The sequence below is a fragment of the Leptodactylus fuscus genome, chromosome 7 (assembly GCF_031893055.1).
Source record: "Leptodactylus fuscus isolate aLepFus1 chromosome 7, aLepFus1.hap2, whole genome shotgun sequence".
Classification (NCBI taxonomy): Eukaryota; Metazoa; Chordata; class Amphibia; order Anura; family Leptodactylidae; genus Leptodactylus; species Leptodactylus fuscus.
The window spans coordinates 152,862,438-152,883,984 of record NC_134271.1 but is presented as its reverse complement, the minus strand read 5'-3'; the positions used below and the strand labels follow the sequence as shown (position 1 = coordinate 152,883,984).

At 45.4% G+C, this 21,547-nt stretch overlaps 1 protein-coding gene across 2 annotated transcripts in view; it reads left to right on the top strand.

The window, feature by feature from the left end:
* ARHGEF2 (Rho/Rac guanine nucleotide exchange factor 2) overlaps positions 1-21,547 on the top strand; it is a 172,537-nt gene that overhangs the window by 131,414 nt on the left and 19,576 nt on the right. For both annotated transcript variants that reach the window (XM_075283299.1, XM_075283300.1), the window contains one exon: positions 17,088-17,250. In XM_075283299.1, the coding sequence (XP_075139400.1) occupies positions 17,088-17,250 (163 nt within the window). The remainder of the gene's footprint in view (positions 1-17,087; positions 17,251-21,547) is intronic.

Here is a 21,547-nt window from a genome sequence, read left to right as displayed (position 1 = left end):
TGTATTCTCAGTGATGTCACCGCTCTCTAGTATATAGATAGGCTGTATACTCAGTGATGTCACCGCTCTCTAGTATACGGATAGGCTGTATTCTCAGTGATGTCACCGCTCTCTAGTATACGGATAGGCTGTATTCTCAGTGATGTCACCGCTCTCTAGTATATAGATAGGCTGTATTCTCAGTGATGTCACCGCTCTCTAGTATACGGATAGGCTGTATTCTCAGTGATGTCACCGCTCTCTAGTATATAGATAGGCTGTATTCTCAGTGATGTCACCGCTCTCTAGTATACGGATAGGCTGTATTCTCAGTGATGTCACCGCTCTCTAGTATATGGATAGGCTGTATTCTCTGTGATGTCACCGCTCTCTAGTATATAGATAGGCTGTATACTCAGTGATGTCACCGCTCTCTAGTATATGGATAGGCTGTATTCTCAGTGATGTCACCGCTCTCTAGTATATGGATAGGCTGTATTCTCAGTGATGTCACCGCTCTCTAGTATATGGATAGGCTGTATTCTCAGTGATGTCACCGCTCTCTAGTATATAGATAGGCTGTATTCTCAGTGATGTCACCGCTCTCTAGTATATGGATAGGCTGTATTCTCAGTGATGTCAGATTGATCAGATACACATGCTATACGTGAGATGGCTCCTATAACATGAAGGACAGTGGCTCTTGGACCACCGACATAGCAGAAGACGACTATATACAGTTGTGTCAGTGGTCACGCGTGTTGCAGCCCCTGACCACTATCCAGCCAGCTCATTGTGTAATCTCGCGGCATCTGGGAGATGGGAATCGATGTGAGGACTTGTCTTCCAAAAATAATGGCTGTATATAATCACCCGCTGATTGCTCGCTCTCCAAGCAGGAAAGATCATTTAGCCAGATTTGTATTTCTAAGCCTTAATTTTTAACCCACTGCTGACTGAGACATCTCTACAATGTTGTGTATAGTGGTAATGCAACGTGATATCCAGAGCTGTGGCGTCTGCAACAGCAAATATTGTGTGGAGTCTGGAGATCACCAGGACATAGAGCAGTGATATCAATATATATACATCACTGGTGAGAGGTCACCTATATAGTGATCAGTACTACACATAGATCACCAGGACAGAGAACAGTGATATCACTATATATACATCACTGGTGAGAGGTCACCTATATAGTGATCAGTACTACACATAGATCACCAGGACAGAGAACAGTGATATCACTATATATACATCACTGGTGAGAGGTCACCTAGAGTATAGGGATCAGTACTACACATAGATCACCAGGACATAGAGCAATGATATCACTGTATATACATCACTGGTGAGAGGTCACCTAGAGGATAGGGATCAGTACTACACACAGATCACCAGGATATAGAGCAGTGATATCACTGTATATACATCACTGGTGAGAGGTCACCTAGAGTATAGTGATCAGTACTACACACCGGATCAACAGGACATAGAGCAGTGATATCACTGTATATATATCACTGGTGAGAGGTCACCTAGAGTATAGTGATCAGTACTACACACCGGATCAACAGGACATAGAGCAGTGATATCACTGTATTATGTATATATGTGTGGAGTCTGTCCGCGACTTCGTCTGCGTGTTGTTGGCATTGATGATTCACCTATATTCAGCAAATCGCTGCTGTCGATGGTTTGTCTGCTCCAGCATTTCGGCAGCTCTTACGCTGTCCTGTTGCTGAACTTTTTCCTCACGCCATGCCTGTGATTGTTCCGGTATCTCATGTGCTTGCTGGGAAGCCATATAATGAGCCTATTGTTGGTGTTGATAATCTGCCTGCTCCGGCATTTCAGCAGCTGTCAAGTTGGCTTGCAGCTAAACTCATTCCTCCTGCTGTGCCTGTGATTGTTGCAGCATCTCAGCAGCTCGCTGGGACGCCATATGCTGAGCATGTTGTTGGTGCCGATGATCCCTCTCAGTTCCGCTTGAGGAGAACTCTGTGACTTCTGGCTCCTTTATAGCGTTCGTTGTTTTAGAAATTGCGCCAAATTAGATTTTCTTTTTCCCGGTATGTTTAAAAGTAGTAAACTGTCAATTTGTATTAAAGGCATTTTCCTATCCAGTGTGTCAGCACTGCCAGGAGCAGATCAGATAATATGGAAATGGTTGTACACAATGGACTGAGGGTTTCCTTTGTGTTTATACAGAGAGATAACAGACCTGGCTTTATCAGAACCTGAGATAAGCTGCAGCCAAGAGCAGTGTAATATAGTATGTGAACATAAATTCATAACAGTCGTGAAGCCATATCATTTATCGGGATAAAAAGTAGCCGATGTGTTACTCCAGGTTACAAACTATGTGCCAAATGTCATCCAAATCCGTTCAGCTGTTTTTGCGCGATTGAGGAACAAACATCCAAACACAAAAACTTTTTTATAATATTAATAATAGGATTAATAGGATAACACATACTTCATGTTACCTGATATAATATAAATTCCCCACATAGTGAACATTACTATTAAGTTATATAGTATTATTCTGTAGCTATATTATGAAACCTGCACCATGTTATTATCTCTGTAGAGTCTTGTGAGCCGCTATAATGTGGAAGTCATTATATGTGTTGTGATGGAGAGAAGACAGCGCTGTGTGTCAGTAAGGCAGGGTGAAGTCATCTGGTACTTGTCACTGTTGTAAGTATAGGGGTGGAGAAGTTGTGGAAGCATAGGGCACAAAAGTGATGTCCCATACCATAAATAATTAGTTACCGTGCTGAAAATCAGAACCCATTGGTAACAATGCTGAAAAATGAAGCCTGTTACTAATGGTGCTGAAGGACAGATCCCATTAGTATCGGTGCTGAAGAACTGAAACCATTAGTATCGATGCTGAAGTACAGAACCCGTTAGTATCGATGCTGAAGTACGGAACCCGTTAGTATCGATGCTGAAGTACGGAACCCGTTAGTATCGATGCTGAAGTACGGAACCCGTTAGTATCGGTGCTGAAGTACGGAACCCGTTAGTATCGGTGCTGAAGTACGGAACCCGTTAGTATCGGTGCTGAAGTACGGAACCCGTTAGTATCGGTGCTGAAGTACGGAACCCGTTAGTATCGGTGCTGAAGTACGGAACCCGTTAGTATCGGTGCTGAAGTACGGAACCCGTTAGTATCGGTGCTGAAGTACGGAACCCGTTAGTATCGGTGCTGAAGTACGGAACCCGTTAGTATCGGTGCTGAAGTACGGAACCCGTTAGTATCGGTGCTGAAGTACAGAACCCGTTAGTATCGATGCTGAAGTACAGAACCCATTAGTATCGGTGCTGAAGTACAGAACCCATTAGTATCGGTGCTGAAGTACGGAACCCATTAGTATCGGTGCTGAAGTACAGAACCCATTAGTATCAATGCTGAAGTACGGAACCCATTAGTATCGGTGCTGAAGTACAGAACCCATTAGTATCAGTGCTGAAGGACGGAACCTATTAGTATGAATGCTGAAGGACGGAACCTATTAGTATGAATGCTGAAGTACGGAACCCATTAGTATTGATGCTGAAGTACAGAACCCATTAGTATCGGTGCTGAAGTACGGAACCCATTAGTATCGGTGCTGAAGTACAGAACCCATTAGTATCAGTGCTGAAGGACGGAACCCATTAGTATGAATGCTGAAGGACGGAACCTATTAGTATGAATGCTGAAGTACGGAACCCATTAGTATTGATGCTGAAGTACGGAACCCATTAGTATCGGTGCTGAAGGATGGAACCTATTAGTATCGATGCTGAAGTACGGAACCTATTAGTATGAATGCTGAAGTACAGAACCCATTAGTATCGGTGGTGAAGTACGGAACCCGTTAGTATCGATGCTGAAGTACAGAACCCATTAGTATCGGTGCTGAAGTACGGAACCCATTAGTATCGGTGCTGAAGTACGGAACCCATTAGTATCGGTGCTGAAGTACAGAACCCATTAGTATCGGTGGTGAAATACAGAACCCATTAGTATCGATGCTGAAGTACAGAACCCATTAGTATCGGTGCTGAAGTACGGAACCCATTAGTATTGATGCTGAAGTACAGAACCCATTAGTATCGGTGCTGAAGTACAGAACCCATTAGTATCGGTGCTGAAGTACAGAACCCATTCGTATCAGTGCTGAAGTACGGAACCCATTAGTATCGATGCTGAAGGACGGAACCCATTAGTATCGATGCTGAAGGATGGAACCTATTAGTATGAATGCTGAAGTACAGAACCCATTAGTATCGGTGGTGAAGGACGGAACCTATTAGTATCGGTGCTGAAGTACAGAACCCATTAGTATCGGTGCTGAAGTACGGAACCCATTAGTATCGGTGCTGAAGTACAGAACCCATTAGTATCAGTGGTGAAATACAGAACCCATTAGTATCGATGCTGAAGTACAGAACCCATTAGTATCGCTGCTGAAGTACAGAACCCATTAGTATTGATGCTGAAGTCCAGAACCCATTAGTATCGGTGCTGAAGTACGGAACCCATTAGTATTGATGCTGAAGTACAGAACCCATTAGTATCGGTGCTGAAGTACAGAACCCATTCGTATCAGTGCTGAAGTACGGAACCCATTAGTATCGATGCTGAAGGACGGAACCCATTAGTATCGATGCTGAAGGATGGAACCTATTAGTATGAATGCTGAAGTACAGAACCCATTAGTATCGGTGGTGAAGGACGGAACCTATTAGTATCGGTGCTGAAGTACAGAACCCATTAGTATCGGTGCTGAAGTACGGAACCCGTTAGTATCGATGCTGAAGTACAGAACCCATTAGTATCGGTGCTGAAGTACAGAACCCATTAGTATCGGTGCTGAAGGACGGAACCTATTAGTATCGGTGCTGAAGTACAGAACCCATTAGTATCGGTGGTGAAGTACAGAACCCATTAGTATCGATGCTGAAGTACAGAACCCATTAGTATCGGTGCTGAAGTACAGAACCCATTAGTATCGGTGCTGAAGGACGGAACCTATTAGTATCGGTGCTGAAGTACAGAACCCATTAGTATCGGTGGTGAAGTACAGAACCCATTAGTATCGATGCTGAAGTACAGAACCCATTAGTATCGGTGCTGAAGTACAGAACCCATTAGTATCGGTGCTGAAGGACGGAACCTATTAGTATCGGTGCTGAAGTACAGAACCCATTAGTATCGGTGGTGAAGTACAGAACCCATTAGTATCGATGCTGAAGTACAGAACCCATTAGTATCGGTGCTGAAGTACAGAACCCATTCGTATCAGTGCTGAAGTACGGAACCCATTAGTATCGATGCTGAAGGACGGAACCCATTAGTATCGATGCTGAAGGATGGAACCTATTAGTATGAATGCTGAAGTACAGAACCCATTAGTATCGGTGGTGAAGGACGGAACCTATTAGTATCGGTGCTGAAGTACAGAACCCATTAGTATCGGTGCTGAAGTACGGAACCCGTTAGTATCGATGCTGAAGTACAGAACCCATTAGTATCGGTGCTGAAGTACAGAACCCATTAGTATCGGTGCTGAAGGACGGAACCTATTAGTATCGGTGCTGAAGTACAGAACCCATTAGTATCGGTGGTGAAGTACAGAACCCATTAGTATCGATGCTGAAGTACAGAACCCATTAGTATCGGTGCTGAAGTACAGAACCCATTAGTATCGGTGGTGAAGTACAGAACCCATTAGTATCGGTGCTGAAGTACAGAACCCATTAGTATCGGTGCTGAAGGACGGAACCTATTAGTATCGGTGCTGAAGTACAGAACCCATTAGTATCGGTGCTGAAGTACAGAACCCATTAGTATCGGTGCTGAAGTACAGAACCCATTAGTATCGGTGCTGAAGGACGGAACCCATTAGTATCGGTGCTGAAGTACAGAACCCATTAGTATCGGTGCTGAAGTACAGAACCTATTAGTATCGGTGCTGAAGTACAGAACCCATTAGTATCGGTGCTGAAGGACGGAACCTATTAGTATCGGTGCTGAAGTACAGAACCCATTAGTATCGGTGCTGAAGTACAGAACCCATTAGTATCGGTGGTGAAGTACAGAACCCATTAGTATCGGTGGTGAAGTACAGAACCCATTAGTATCGGTGCTGAAGTACAGAACCCATTAGTATCGGTGCTGAAGGACGGAACCTATTAGTATCGGTGCTGAAGTACAGAACCCATTAGTATCGGTGCTGAAGTACGGAACCCATTAGTATCGGTGCTGAAGTACAGAACCCATTAGTATCGGTGCTGAAGTACAGAACCCATTAGTATCGGTGCTGAAGGACGGAACCTATTAGTATCGGTGCTGAAGTACAGAACCCATTAGTATCGGTGCTGAAGTACAGAACCTATTAGTATCGGTGCTGAAGTACAGAACCCATTAGTATCGGTGCTGAAGGACGGAACCTATTAGTATCGGTGCTGAAGTACAGAACCCATTAGTATCGGTGCTGAAGTACAGAACCCATTAGTATCGGTGCTGAAGTACAGAACCCATTAGTATCGGTGCTGAAGTACAGAACCCATTAGTATCGGTGATGAAGGACGGAACCCATTAATGACACTGCTAAAGAATGGAGCCTATTAGTGACAGTACTGGAGAATGGAGCCTGTTAGTGACGGTGCTGGAGAATGGAGGTCTGAAAGCTCTTGTGATGTGTGACATCTGAAGCTGTACCAGTGCTATATCCTCATGCCATCACTCTTTGTTCCTTCAGCTCTTGGATTCCCCATCTTCAGTGTTTCCATCTTGATCGTATTGAATAGTGGTTGATGTGACTGATGGATCCTGTATTGGCAGAAGACAGGAAGTCTTGTCATGAGCACCAAAACTTCCTGTTCGATTGGATGAACATTTTGGATTCACCATCTACCCCAATGTTCACATCCTGACCGGCATAATAATATGTATGTGTAGTCACCGATGGGCTTAGTGATATGGATCCATATGACAGTCCTATACTTGCAGAAGACAGGAAGTGCAGAAAACAGCATTTCCTGTTTGGCCTGATTCATCATCCGCATCAATCCTACAACTGAAGCTCTTGTAACAGTGCTCATGTAGCCCACAAGCAAGCAGATCGTGGCGGTGCTCGGAGACTTATTCCATAATGGAGACCCATTTCATGTCCATTTCCCCCCAGTAACTCAATACTGCAAATAAGCAAACTGCCATGAAAGACGCAGGTGACGTAGATGATATGGCCACGATCCAAGATGGGCTCTGGAATATTTCAGACTTTCCGCCTGTCCAGCCTCCCCAGATCAAAGGCCTTGGAGTGGATTCATGTAACCAGTCCATTGTGATTATAAGCGAGCAGCGAGTATGTAATCGTCTCCGAATCGCGCCCTGCCCTTTCCTTCCTGACAATTAACTTTCTTCTGCGGGCTGAGTGTTTCAGCTCCAGTACACATCAGATACAGCCGCTGTATTCTCCCTTTATACATATAGAATGGTACGTCTTATATAATGTATAACATACCATCTGGAACTGAGGATAGCTTTGTGTTTCTGTTTATTTTCCAATGTTTCTGCCGTCATGGAGCTGAGATCTCGGCTGCTGTATGCTGAATACCTTACAATAAAAGTCCCATATAGTGAAAAAAAAATCTGAATCATTTCATGGACTGGACTATGGAGGAGGAAATAAACTTTATTGTCATTGTGATTGTCCATAGTAGTTCTGCCGGTATGAACCTGAGTACATAGTTACACCCCCGGCCAGGCTCGGGTGGGTGAGGTGAGCAGGATCTTGTACTCGCAGCAGCTTTCTCGCTCACTTTGCAGACCATGTTTTTGTAGGATTTCCTCCAGGCGCTCTGGTTTCCTCTCTATTCTGTTGTCTACGTGCCCGGGGCAGGGATATTCGTCTGTAATCTTCACAGATGCAGGAATTGTTGTGTCTGGACAAAGCTATGGCTGCATGGAGCTAGTGCATTGGAAATGTGTCCAGTTTCTATGCCAGGTGCATCATATAATAGCGTATAACAGACCAACAACTGACTGGAATAACCTTCGTCGTCCATTGTGAGGGCCTTGTCCTTAAAAGGGAACTTCAACCTGGTGGACACGAGTTATATTTATAAATGTCCCCGTGTCCTCGCACCCAAGAAAAACACAGCGATTTAGGATTAGAATAACAAGTTCGAGGTCTGCCATTCTAAAGTACAAGATCTAGGAGCTGCAACAGTCGGGGGAAGATATTTACAAGGCGCAGCGACTTCCTGCCCTGGGATCTCACTGTGTGACACAGCACATTATGGAGGTGTTAGTTTCGGGGAGTAAGGCCGAAAAACTCTTAATATGTTACTTATTATGGTGTTCATGCACATTAGACAAACATTGGCCGAAACCAACGAATTCAGCCAGAGCATGCACCAATATAAAGTGTATGGTCTGGACTCTCTCCATGACACCAGGGGTATGGGAAATAAGGACGGGATACACATGGGCTAGGCAGAAGTTCAGTCAGTTTTGGTGGTTTGGCCTTTGTCCATCAGCATGCATGTCCAATCTGGGCGACTGTAACCTCCAATATGGACTACGTCTGTGTAGGACTACGTCTCCAGACCGATGGTTCACCAGACAATTGTTAGTTTGGCGGTGGTGCGATAACCACCCTGCTTCTATGTAATGTGTGGCGCCTCCTTTAGGATAAACACCTTGCTCCTGATAAATTTGGCGACCTATCTGCATGACTCACAGCCAAATAATGTGACAGGGAGAAAAGATCAACTTTACCCTGAACATTACCAGGGAAACAAGTTTACTAAGCAGAATTCTATGTGCTAGTACAGCCGGCGTTGTGCCGTATAGGCCGCTCCTCTATAGACTGGGCCAGTCCTCATCACAGCCATTCCCTGGGACGTGATGTCATCCTATAGAGGTATCGGGTATAAAGTTCTGCATCGCTCCATGGGCACAGATCTGACAAGAGGTATACATTTTAGTAGTACGGTCTCGGTTTATAAAGAGGGACAGAATGTAGTGGGGTCGGTTTCCGAACCAGGTTTGGCCCCCAGCCCTTCGTCACCTACTCACTGCACTCCATACAGAGAGTTAGCATGGGAACATCATAGCCAAAATGATATATCTCCATGTATTATATACTGTAGCTCAGTCAGGTCGTCCAATATCCTCCCTCCCTGGTCCCCAACATGGCCGACATCGCTGTGGGGCCTCAGATGCCAAACAGCAGCAAGACTCTGAGGTCAGGGTTGTGGAGATGGAGTCATTTATCTTCATAGGGATCAATCACTGGCTTTTTAATGAAATAGAGGAGATTTATGGCTTCTGTCTGACCATGGCGGTCAGCCATTAATGGAGTCAGAGTAGGCTATGGAGAAATAACAGAGTTGGCGTTGATTCCATGGCTCACAGCTATACGGTGCCCCCCGATTCCCCAAAAAAGGAATGAACGTTACAGGTAGTCCCTAGACACCCCTGTCTGACACTGGTGGGATGGCCATGTATGGTCTCATGTATGGCCACATCCATAAGTTCTGTCTCAGGGGTCTTTATTGCAAAATCCGTCAACTTTCCCATCAGAAATAGCAGCGCGTTCCATTACCTCTACTGGTACAATGGCGGTCCCCATGACCGAACCCAATGTACTCCATTATAAGCCACCAGAGTCTATGGCGTGCTGCTGCTGACGGCCACAAGACTCATCACTTTTGGTTTTCTGCTCCTACGACTGAGAAGAGAACCAGAATACAACAAGGCAGGGGGGAACTTTGTAAATAATAAAAACTTGCCTCATTTCACAAGATGACTATCATCCGACCATGACGTTTATGGGGATAGAGGCCATGGGGTGTAATAGGATTTCTCATTATGGTTGCGTTAACCGTATACATGCTGTGACCCTCGTATACCTCCATGTGCTCGGCCCTGCGGTGCCTGGTACTGTGTCGTATGCTTTATCTCGCTGCGGATGCCAGTAAATCCCCTGGAGGTTTCAGCTCCTCCTGATCCCCGCCAGCTGTTCCCGTTGTTAGGAGAGGTGCTCTGTGTCATCACACTGCGCCATTACCAGCGGTGAGGTACCTGACCGCCCAACCTGCCGCCTGACAGCCGCCCTCACGCAGCCGACCTGCGCCAATGTTTACTAAGGCCAGAGATGTATTAATGGTAATTACCGCACAAGATACCGGCGACCTCTGTGTAGTCTGAAAGGTGCAGGCGAAATACGAGAAGCCTAAACTTTACCGAGATTGGGATAACCTAACCACCGAGGTGATGTAATCTCTTATAGGAATGGGATTAGTAACTGGCGGGGGCAGATCTAGTACGGGAGGGAAGTCTGCACGGCTCTGGGTTCGGTAACCTGCATTTGTTGCAGAAATTTCTACGACCAAATGGGGTTGTTTTGGCAGCAAGCTCCCGGATCTCCGAAACCCCATTGATATGACCGAGACTGTCAGAAATGTCTGCAACAAGCCATTTGGGGACGCGCAAGCCCTTAATCCCACGTTCCTCACTGACAGGGGATTTGTAACCAAATTAGGAGTCAATCCTACATTTACATAGTCAAATGCTGAGCTCGGATTTCCCATTTGGTTTTAGAGATGTCATGTCATGTGACAGCGAGGCAAAACCACCGGCAATCTTATGATCAGCGGGGTGTCGGGTATTGGGCCCCCACCGACCTGACATTGATAACCCTTGCTAATGAGACCGTTATATGTTGCCTGATAATATTTGCAGCAACCGATCACGTCATACAATCTACTGCAACATTTTTTGATAGTAAATTTAAAGAGTCTGACTGTGCAGAATCCCATTGTAGTACAGGAAATGTTCATAAAGCGTTGCCGTTTGGATTTTCTGGGAGTCTTCTGCAGCGCCTTGGAGATTTGCAATCTCTTCCGTTTCTGGAAGTCTCCTTTTTTTTTTCCCGGGATATTCCAAGAAAGTTAATTTTTTTTAAAAGTGTTCCTCCAACTATAAAACAACTTTTCATCCATGAATAGAAATCTGTTTCCTTCTCCATAGACTTTTATATAATAGAAGTCTATGGAGAAGGAAGGAGGAGGTTGCTGGAAAGGACACGGTTACAACGTGAGCGAAGGAGCTTTTCTGACTCTGCTATAGTTCTGTACAGATGATGCAATGTATCAATGACTATCCTCCCCTCTCCATAGACTTCTATGATTTGGATAGTAGGCAGTCTAATAAGAGGAGGAGGAAACCTATTTCCTAAAGAAGATATATTACAAAGTTCCTTATATTCACCCGTACTATTCATGGATGGAGAGTTGTTTTCTAATTGGAGGTGCACGTTAAGGAAAGCTTATTAACATATCGAGGATTCATTTTCTTATGTGGGATAATAAGGGTCTATTCAGCCGGATACAGGTGACGATTTGTTGCTCTTGTTTACATCCCCCCTTTTAAGCAAGTGGTAACCTTCAGTAATGATATTGTCGGCAGAAATCTTTTACTTCTCTAGTCTGTACATGACTATGGGGGCGGCCATCTTGCTTGAGCTTCTCCTCTGCTCTGTTAACAGCATTTAGTGATCTGCTTTACAGCAGTTTCATGGCAGCAACAGTCTGGAGCCAACTCATTCAGGTCTATGGGGCAGTTTTTAATATGTGCCCTGTGTTAGCTGTGACATTATTGTCAGTATTGGATGTAATGATGGCTCCGTGGTGTTAACTTCTATTGTAATCCTGTCTGGGCTGTAAATGAGGTGACTGCTGCAAATACAGAATTGGCAATTAGAATTGTCAATCTATTATTAGGCTTCGACGCCATTTCTTTTCATTAAATGGCTGGCGATACGGAACATTAAAAATAAAATAAAAAATTTGAAAAAATATTTAACCTAAAAACTTAAAAATCGGCCATTTTTTGGTGACACGATCTCTTCACGTGTCATGGAAATGATTACCGCATGTTACTACAATGTAGAAACCGTACTGTAAGTACAGGGAGAAAAGATGGCGCTCAATGTAGGTAATATATGATGGTCCTTTCACCAACTGGAGTCTCCCTCGAAGAGCAAAAGGGGCCCGGTTTGTTGGAGAAGGAGTCACAAAGCGTCTTGGTCGCCATATGTCTGATATTTCTTGATTCTCTTCTGTATGATGGGGCCTGTGTCTGTCTTCTCTGCTCGGTATAATCTGCAGGACGCATGAACAGGAAGCGCAGACTCCTCAGGGCCAGCACATTACTAATAATAACAGCCCGCGTCCGGCCTAGGAGGCAAAATAATAATCATGGACACAATTACATGGCAGTAAAGCCAAAAAATGTTTGGGGGGAGGGGAATAAACGTTGTCCATGACAACAATGGAGGCGGCCATTTTGTATCTTAAGAGAAAGCATTCAAGAAAGTGTAACTTTATTCGTTTTCTGACAACCAGTACCGTGACGTTATTTTAAGGGTTTATAACATATCACGGTCACGTTCACGGTCTGATCAGAGCACCGATCCCTCTGCTGGATCCTCGGAGGGAGGGGGCATGGGGTAAAAGACAACCCCCTGCATTGTCCCTTTGTTACCCTTCCTGGAAATGTTTGTAAGCCAGTGGAGCCCGTCCGTATTTAGTCACACGGTCCATTCTCTGCTAACGGTGTAAGGGTATATCCTATTGACTTTAAATACCCAGTTGTCAATTGTTTCATACATTTCCAGGAGGAACAACAGAGGAATATCATAATTAACTGAATTCTGACCATAACAATTAAATCCAACCAAAATGATAGTCACGCAGCAGAGCCAGATGGGCCCATTTTGGGTCTGTGGGATCTGCTGGCCGGCACCGGGGTCTATCGAGCGACTACATGACAGATTAGTCTACTAAGGCCAGTGATCTCCGACCTCTGGCAAAACTACAACTCCCATTATGTTGTGACCGGTCACCTAAGGCCTGCAGCAATGGTCCTAGATACTGCATAGACGTTGGAGAGTTTCTTGAAGGCCTTGAGTAAGTGATGGCGTCTGAGGGTCACGGTGGGAGCCGGAGTTACTCAGTAACAACAGCAGGAAATACTGGACTTGTGTCACCCGGAAACCCTGTTCCCTCTGTCAGATATTACCCAATCCTGTAATCTACAGCCAGTGAGCGACGCATCAGACTATATACAGGACAGTGTCCCCCAGCCTGCGCCCATCAGGGCATGCTTGGAGTTGTAGTTCTCCGACTGCCGGAGAGGCGCAGGTTGGAGTCAGCAGTTCCCAATGAGCGTCCTGTTATAACAGCTTGACAGAAAGGTTAAACAGTGACTAGAGGAATGTATGAAGTGACACAGGATATAATACTGCCAGTGATTCACCTTCCCCCTGTTGTGTTTTGTCTGGTAAGGGGGGGTATTCTAGTTACGACTTCTTGTAAATTCCTCTGATGACTCCTCAGAGATCGCTGACCGCTCAACTCAGCAAATTTTAGTTTACTACCCATGAAATCTCAGGATGTGCTCACTGCTGGGAAAATCAATATGGCCGCCAGTGTTCCCAGGGCAGGGGGGTCGTATCTATCAATGGCTGCAAAGCCGTGACTAACCCTGGTAATGTGCGACTAATGGGGGCTCTGCCGTGTGTATCACACAATAGTATTAGACTCCATCAACACGATGGCGGGCATTGTCGCAGCCAGAACACGGGCCCATTAGCTCTATATTACTACAGTCCGTGTAGGGGGCCGAGAGCAAAATTCAGATCAGGGCTCTGCGGCCTGGTCTCACTGTAGGAAATCCATGGGCCCACGTGAGGCACATGTGTATCATCCATGTACTGTCTGTGCAGACCCTGAACATCTACATGGTCATGGCCTAAGATACACAGCACAGCAGCCAGTATCACACATGATAGGATTAGATACACAGCTCAGTAGGTTGGGGGAGGCGATGGTTAAGTGGTGTTATCTTCTATTGTAACACTGGTTCAAATCTGCGTTCGGTAATCCGTTCACGGAGTCTGCATGGGGACCCCCCATTCCCCCCTGAACGGACTACCCAACGCATTGGCAACGGTTTGCAGTCAAAGCCCATGGACCCCATTACCGTCTATGGAGACCGTGTACTTTCACTGCACACCGCTTGCCATTGTATGTGCCCGATATTGTTTGGGATGTAAATTAGCTGACTTCTTCGGAAGAAAACCCAGACAGAATTACCAGTTAGAATTGTCATTCTATTATTAGGCTTAGTCACCAGAGTGATTTTCTAAATATTTTTTTTTAAATAGATTCTAAAAAAACAGAACAAAAACCCCCCAAACTTAAAAATAGACCATTTTATGGTGGCACAATCCCTTCAAGTGTCATGGAAGCCTTTAAAGACCATATTGCATCTGATGGGATTAGGTACATAGCACATCCAACAGTATCACATATGAGGCTTAGATACATAGCTCAGCAGTCAGTATCGTACATATGAGGCTTAGATACACAGCTCAGCAACCAATATCACACATGATAGTATTGTATACACATCTCAGAAGCCAGTATCGCACATAAGATTAGATACATAACTCAGCGTCCAGTATCACACATGATAGGATTAGATACATAGCTCAGTATACAATATCACACATATGATGCTTAGATACATAGCTCAGCAGTCAGTATCATACATATGAGGCTTAGATACACAGCTCAGCACTCAGTATCACACATATGAGGCTTAGATACGCATCTCAGCAGTCAGTATCCAACATATGAGGCTTAGATACTTAGCTCAGCAGTCAGTATCACACATGATAGGATTAGATACACAGCTCAGTATACAGTATCACACAGGATAGGATTAGATACACAGCTCAGTATACAGTATCACACAGGATAGGATTAGATACACAGCTCAGTATACAGTATCACACAGGATAGGGTTAGATACACAGCTCAGTATACAGTATCACACAGGAGAGGATTAGATACACAGCTCAGTATACAGTATCACACAGGATAGGATTAGATACACAGCTCAGTATACAGTATCACACAGGATAGGATTAGATACACAGCTCAGTATACAGTATCACACAGGATAGGATTAGATACACAGCTCAGTATACAGTATCACACAGGATAGGATTAGATACACAGCTCAGTATACAGTATCACACAGGAGAGGATTAGATACACAGCTCAGTATACAGTATCACACAGGAGAGGATTAGATACACAGCTCAGTATACAGTATCACACAGGATAGGATTAGATACACAGCTCAGTATACTGTATCACACAGGATAGGATTAGATACACAGCTCAGTATACAGTATATCACACAGGATAGGATTAGATACACAGCTCAGTATACAGTATCACACAGGATAGGATTAGATACACAGCTCAGTATACAGTATCACACAGGGTAGGATTAGATACACAGCTCAGTATACAGTATCACACAGGATAGGATTAGATACACAGCTCAGTATACAGTATATCACACAGGATAGGATTAGATACACAGCTCAGTATACAGTATCACACAGGATAGGATTAGATACACAGCTCAGTATACTGTATCACACAGGATAGGATTAGATACACAGCTCAGTATACAGTATCACACAGGATAGGATTAGATACACAGCTCAGTATACAGTATCACACAGGATAAGATTAGATACACAGCTCAGTATACAGTATCGCACATAAGCTTAGATACATAACTCAGCAGCCAGTATCGCACATGAAGCTTAGATACATGGAGCTTAGATACATAACTCAGCGGCCAGTATCGCACATAAGCTTAGATACATGGAGCTTAGATACATAACTCAGTGGCCAGTATCACACATGATAGGATTAGATACATATCTCAGCGTCCAGTATCGCACATGATAGGATTAGATACATATCTCAGCGTCCGGTATCGCACATGATAGGATTAGATACATAACTCAGTGGCCAGTATCGCACATGATAGGATTAGATACATATCTCAGCGTCCGGTATCGCACATGATAGGATTAGATACATATCTCAGTGTCCGGTATCGCACATGATAGGATTAGATACATATCTCAGCGTCCGGTATCGCACATGAAGCTTAGATACATATCTCAGCGTCCAGTATCGCACATGATAGGATTAGATACATATCTCAGCGTCCGGTATCGCACATGAAGCTTAGATACATATCTCAGCGTCCAGTATCGCACATGATAGGATTAGATACATATCTCAGCGTCCAGTATCGCACATGATAGGATTAGATACATATCTCAGCGTCCGGTATCGCACATGAAGCTTAGATACATATCTCAGCGTCCAGTATCGCACATGATAGGATTAGATACATATCTCAGCGTCCGGTATCGCACATGAAGCTTAGATACATATCTCAGCGTCCAGTATCGCACATGATAGGATTAGATACATATCTCAGCGTCCAGTATCGCACATGATAGGATTAGATACATATCTCAGCGTCCGGTATCGCACATGGAGCTTAGATACATATCTCAGCGTCCGGTATCGCACATGGAGCTTAGATACATATCTCAGCGTCCGGTATCGCACATGGAGCTTAGATACATATCTCAGCGTCCGGTATCGCACATGGAGCTTAGATACATATCTCAGCGTCCGGTATCGCACATGGAGCTTAGATACATATCTCAGCGTCCGGTATCGCACATGGAGCTTAGATACGCGGGCGGTGTGATACTCTGGTAAGTTGGTGGCATGGCGCTGTCTCCTCTGCAGTGATGTTAGTAGATGAGGGAGGCTCCTGGCTCCGTTGATGGTTGTCATGGTTATACATAGAAAACTAGTGAGCGGAGAGATATTTCAGGAATCTCTCGTGTTGGTGGATAATGCAGCATTTACCCAGGGATGCAGCACCAGCACACTCTCCGCAGTCCCTCCATCCACGGCCCTGCCCGGGGGGAAGTCTCCCCTCGCAAGCTCCAGACCATGACCTGGAGGGCCAAGCGTCCAAGCGAGCGACAGGGAGTGACAGGACTGGTAGGTTCATGTTTGGGGATGACCTTAGTACGGATTAGAGGAGGTGACCTTCAGGTCCAGGTGGTGGTGGGTGGGATGATGGAGACAGGGGTCTGAGGATGGACCACTGACCGCTCTGTATCTTCTCTTTACAGAATAAGGAAAAAGAGAAAATGAAGGAGAGAGAAAAAGACGCCAAGGACAAGGACACCCGCTACACTAATGGCCACCTCTTCACCACCATCACCGTGTCCGGGACCACTATGTGTTTCGTCTGTAGCAAGAGCATCACCGCAAAGGAGGCTCTTATTTGTCCCAGTAAGTATGTGAACCCTTGTACCCGGTCACCTCTGAGATCTCTGGGGTCTCTTAATAGTATTCCCAACCCCTATGGCCTAGCCCTGGTCACCGTCCCCCATTGTGATGGGCGTAGACCCTTCGCTCAGTGTATCCGCCAGGCAGTGTCTAATGTGTCTGTAATGAATTGCTCTGTGTGTGGGTGTTGCAGCAGATATGAGCACTCCGAGTAGGTGAGCTGCAAAGACCTCCGCAGGCAACAAAGGGGAAGGGAATGGTTAAATTCCACAGGTCTGCTGGGTGATGGGGGCAAAGACGCTGAGGAACTGGGCACAGACGTCACATGCCGCCTACATTCTGTTATACGCAGGGGTTTTCACCATTATTTATGCTAAGCTTTGTTGCTGTGGGTGAGATTGGCTATAGATTAAGGTGAATGCCTGTCTGACCCCATATGACCATGTATTAATGGATATATATCATAGAAATGAGTCCACGGAGGGATTCCGGTACATGCGCACTTTGATCAGTGAAGCCTAGGTCAATACATTTTAGCTGCACAAATATATGACGTACAGAGCATGTGCAATACAGCAAGGTGTATGGTCCTCATGGAGAGCGCATGCGCCGGAGTCCTTCATTGCACACTGGGTAGAGCAGTGGTATAATCCTGAAGTTTGGAGCCCGCCTGCCTGACCACATATGACCAGATATTAATGGGAACCTGTCAGGCGCTGTATCATACCGCCATGTTCTGCTGGTGTCAGCTGAAATGAGTCCACGGAGGGATTCCAGTACATGCGCACTTTGATCAGTGAAGCCTAGGTCAATACATTTTACTTAGCTGGACATATGTATGAAGTGCAGAGCATGTGCAATACAGCAAGGTGTATGGTCCTCATGGAGAGTGCATGCGCCGGAGTCCTTCATTGGACACTGGGTATCAAATTTTTGATTCCTAAGGTTGCTGGCAGAGAGCAGTGGTATAGTACTGAAGTTTGGAACCCTCCTGTCTGACCATATATGACCAAATATTAATGGGAACCTGTCAGGCGCTGTATCATACCGCCATGTTCTTCTGGTGTCAGCTGAGATGAGGCTGCTTAGAGACTCTTGCGCATGCGCACTGTGGCCAGTGAAGCCGAGGTACACCTTGCAGCCAAAGAGAAGAGCATGTGCAGGGAAGAGAGGTGTATTGACCTTAGCTTCACTGAGGACAATGCGCATGCGCAAGAATCGGTCACTGGACACCATCTTCAAGCCTTGATTCCTATGGAAACTGCTGGCAAGCGGTAGTATGATACAGAGAACCCCAGATGATGCATGATTGGTCCCAAAAAGCCTGATGGGTTCAATGCAGACTTTCATATAATTTAATAGGGTAGACCAGCCATCATTGATGACCCCAATCAGGTTTAATAAAGAGACCACATGCCATAGTTTATTGGGCGCAGCATAGTCACATGACCTGACCTGTACACTCAGGCATACGACTCCCATATACAGTAAGGGAGGTGGGTGGTGTCTGACACATGTCTGCTGGCGTGCACAATATACGCACCATGGCGGTGGCTCTGTCTCGTTACTATAATGTAGAAATCCTGCAGTTACAGTAAATTCAGGAGTCCACTGATCAGGTAGCGGGCGCAGACGGTGACGATCTGGCAGCACTCAGTGACTGGAGTTCTCATTTAAGGCTTGCTCTATGAGTAGTCGTCTCTTTGATGTCGGCCGGCCTCTCCGCGGGTTATAGATCCAGTTTCACATTCCATCTGCCCGCAGTCATTCGATACAGGACGGCAGATGGCCAAGGAATCAGACGTTTACACCTCAGGCTGGCCCACTGCCCCCCCACCTGGGGACTAATGTATTGTACAGGGCAGGCCTAAGGGTCACCATGTATGGCAGGACTAGACCGACCTGCTGGGGACGGCACTACTGGAGATAGTCCAACATGACATTGGTCACCCATGATGGTGCCCTTCTTTTGCCCCAGTGTGTCTTGATCCACGGTAGAGACTTCCTTAAGAATAAGATGAAGTGTTTCCACCCCCCCATCTCCTCTGAGCAGCAGACGTGGAGACACTGCGAGTCTTCTCTGTGCCAACGTGGGATTTTTTTATTTTTTCCAGAACATACTGTTCTATGGCATGAGCACATTTCCAAAAATGTGTCTGAATACAGCGCTCCCCCCCCCCCCGTCCTCCCAGAATACATTACTGTTACATATGGCTGGCAGACTCCGCTGAGAGATACGTTATTGCTCCTCGCTCGGGACCCTGATTTCCACGTAGAATGATCCCAGAGTCCACACTGATCTTTAGTCTGGGGCCCATGAAGGTGTGGGGCGTCTGGGCAGGATCCACGGGTCAGGCGTCCACGTCTTAAGTGGATAACTTGTTGCTTTTCTGGACACCTTTGAATTTCCTCCAGTTGATCAGCAGGACATCTCACATCAGATGAGGTCACTAAATGGGCAACGTGACCCCTAAAATGGTTGGGCATGGGGGCAGTACCCCCTACTTCATTGGGCCCAAGACCTTTACCCCTTCCAGATATCAGGGTTCAGGCCTGAAGATTATTTTCTTGCTCCTCTGAAGATCTTTGACTTTCCTCCAGTTGATCGGTGGGACATGAAATGATGACGTCACCTCATGGACAGGGTGACGTCACCGATCTCAGTTAAAGGGGTAGTAGAATTTCAGGGCACTCACTTAAAGGGGTTGTACCATGTTTTGAAGTGAACTCTTTGATAGGGCATCACAGAGGTCGGACACCCCCTCCTCATTCCAACAAGGGTCCCGGTAAAGCATCGGTGATCTGCCACCAGTCCACTGAGGATTAGTTTTGGGATACATGTGACGGATGTTGGGTATTTTGTAAGATATTCAAGATTTTGTATCCGTGATAGAGATTTCCTTCAAGAAATGATCAGCACCTTAGGGGATGTTTGGAATTAAATGGTGAATTCTCTCCCCTTCCAGTTTAATCTGTTTAATTATACTGCCCCCCTCACTTCCCATAGGACCCCTTAATACGGCCGCGCTCTGCCATCCCCCCTGCAGCGATACTAATTACACCAGACTTCCTTCCCTGGCGTTTCATCTCTTCGCTCCCCAGGCCAGATCCACTGCTAAATACACATTGGCTTCAGAGCCGTAATCTGAGGTCTGCAAGGAAAATACTGGAGAGATTTCCTCTGTCGCTTATTTATCCTGAGTAACAAGACCACACAAAGCAATGGCTGCTAATTCCAGATTAGACCCTCGCCTATAACCGACCCTCTAATCCCACATACAGGTCATCTAATAGGCGGAAAACCTGCCATAGACCCACTGCACAGAAGAAACGTCCCAAAATATACCAGCAGAATAGTGAGCGCAGCTCTGGAGTATAATACAGGATACGTAATGTAATGTATGTACACAGTGACTACACCAGCAGAATAGTGAGCGCAGCTCTGGAGTATAATACAGGATAAGTAATGTAATGTATGTACACAGTGACTGTACCAGCAGAATAGTGAGCGCAGCTCTGGAGTATAATACAGGATAAGTAATGTAATGTATGTACACAGTGACTGTACCAGCAGAATAGTGAGCGCAGCTCTGGAGTATAATACAGGATAAGTAATGTAATGTATGTACACAGTGACTGCACCAGCAGAATAGTGAGCGCAGCTCTGGAGTATAATACAGGATAAGTAATGTAATGTATGTACACAGTGACTGCACCAGCAGAATAGTGAGCGCAGCTCTGGAGTATAATACAGGATAAGTAATGTAATGTATGTACACAGTGACTGCACCAGCAGAATAGTGAGCGCAGCTCTGGAGTATAATACAGGATAAGTAATGTAATGTATGTACACAGTGACTGTACCAGCAGAATAGTGAGTGCAGCTCTGGAGTATAATACAGGATAAGTAATGTAATGTATGTACACAGTGACTACACCAGCAGAATAGTGAGCGCAGCTCTGGAGTATAATACAGGATAAGTAATGTAATGTATGTACACAGTGACTGCACCAGCAGAATAGTGAGCGCAGCTCTGGAGTATAATACAGGATAAGTAATGTAATGTATGTACACAGTGACTGCACCAGCAGAATAGTGAGCGCAGCTCTGGAGTATAATACAGGATAAGTAATGCAATGTATGTACACAGTGACTGCACCAGCAGAATAGTGAGCGCAGCTCTGGAGTATAATACAGGATAAGTAATGTAATGTATGTACACAGTGACTGTATCAGCAGAATAGTGAGCGCAGCTCTGGAGTATAATACAGGATAAGTAATGTAATGTATGTACACAGT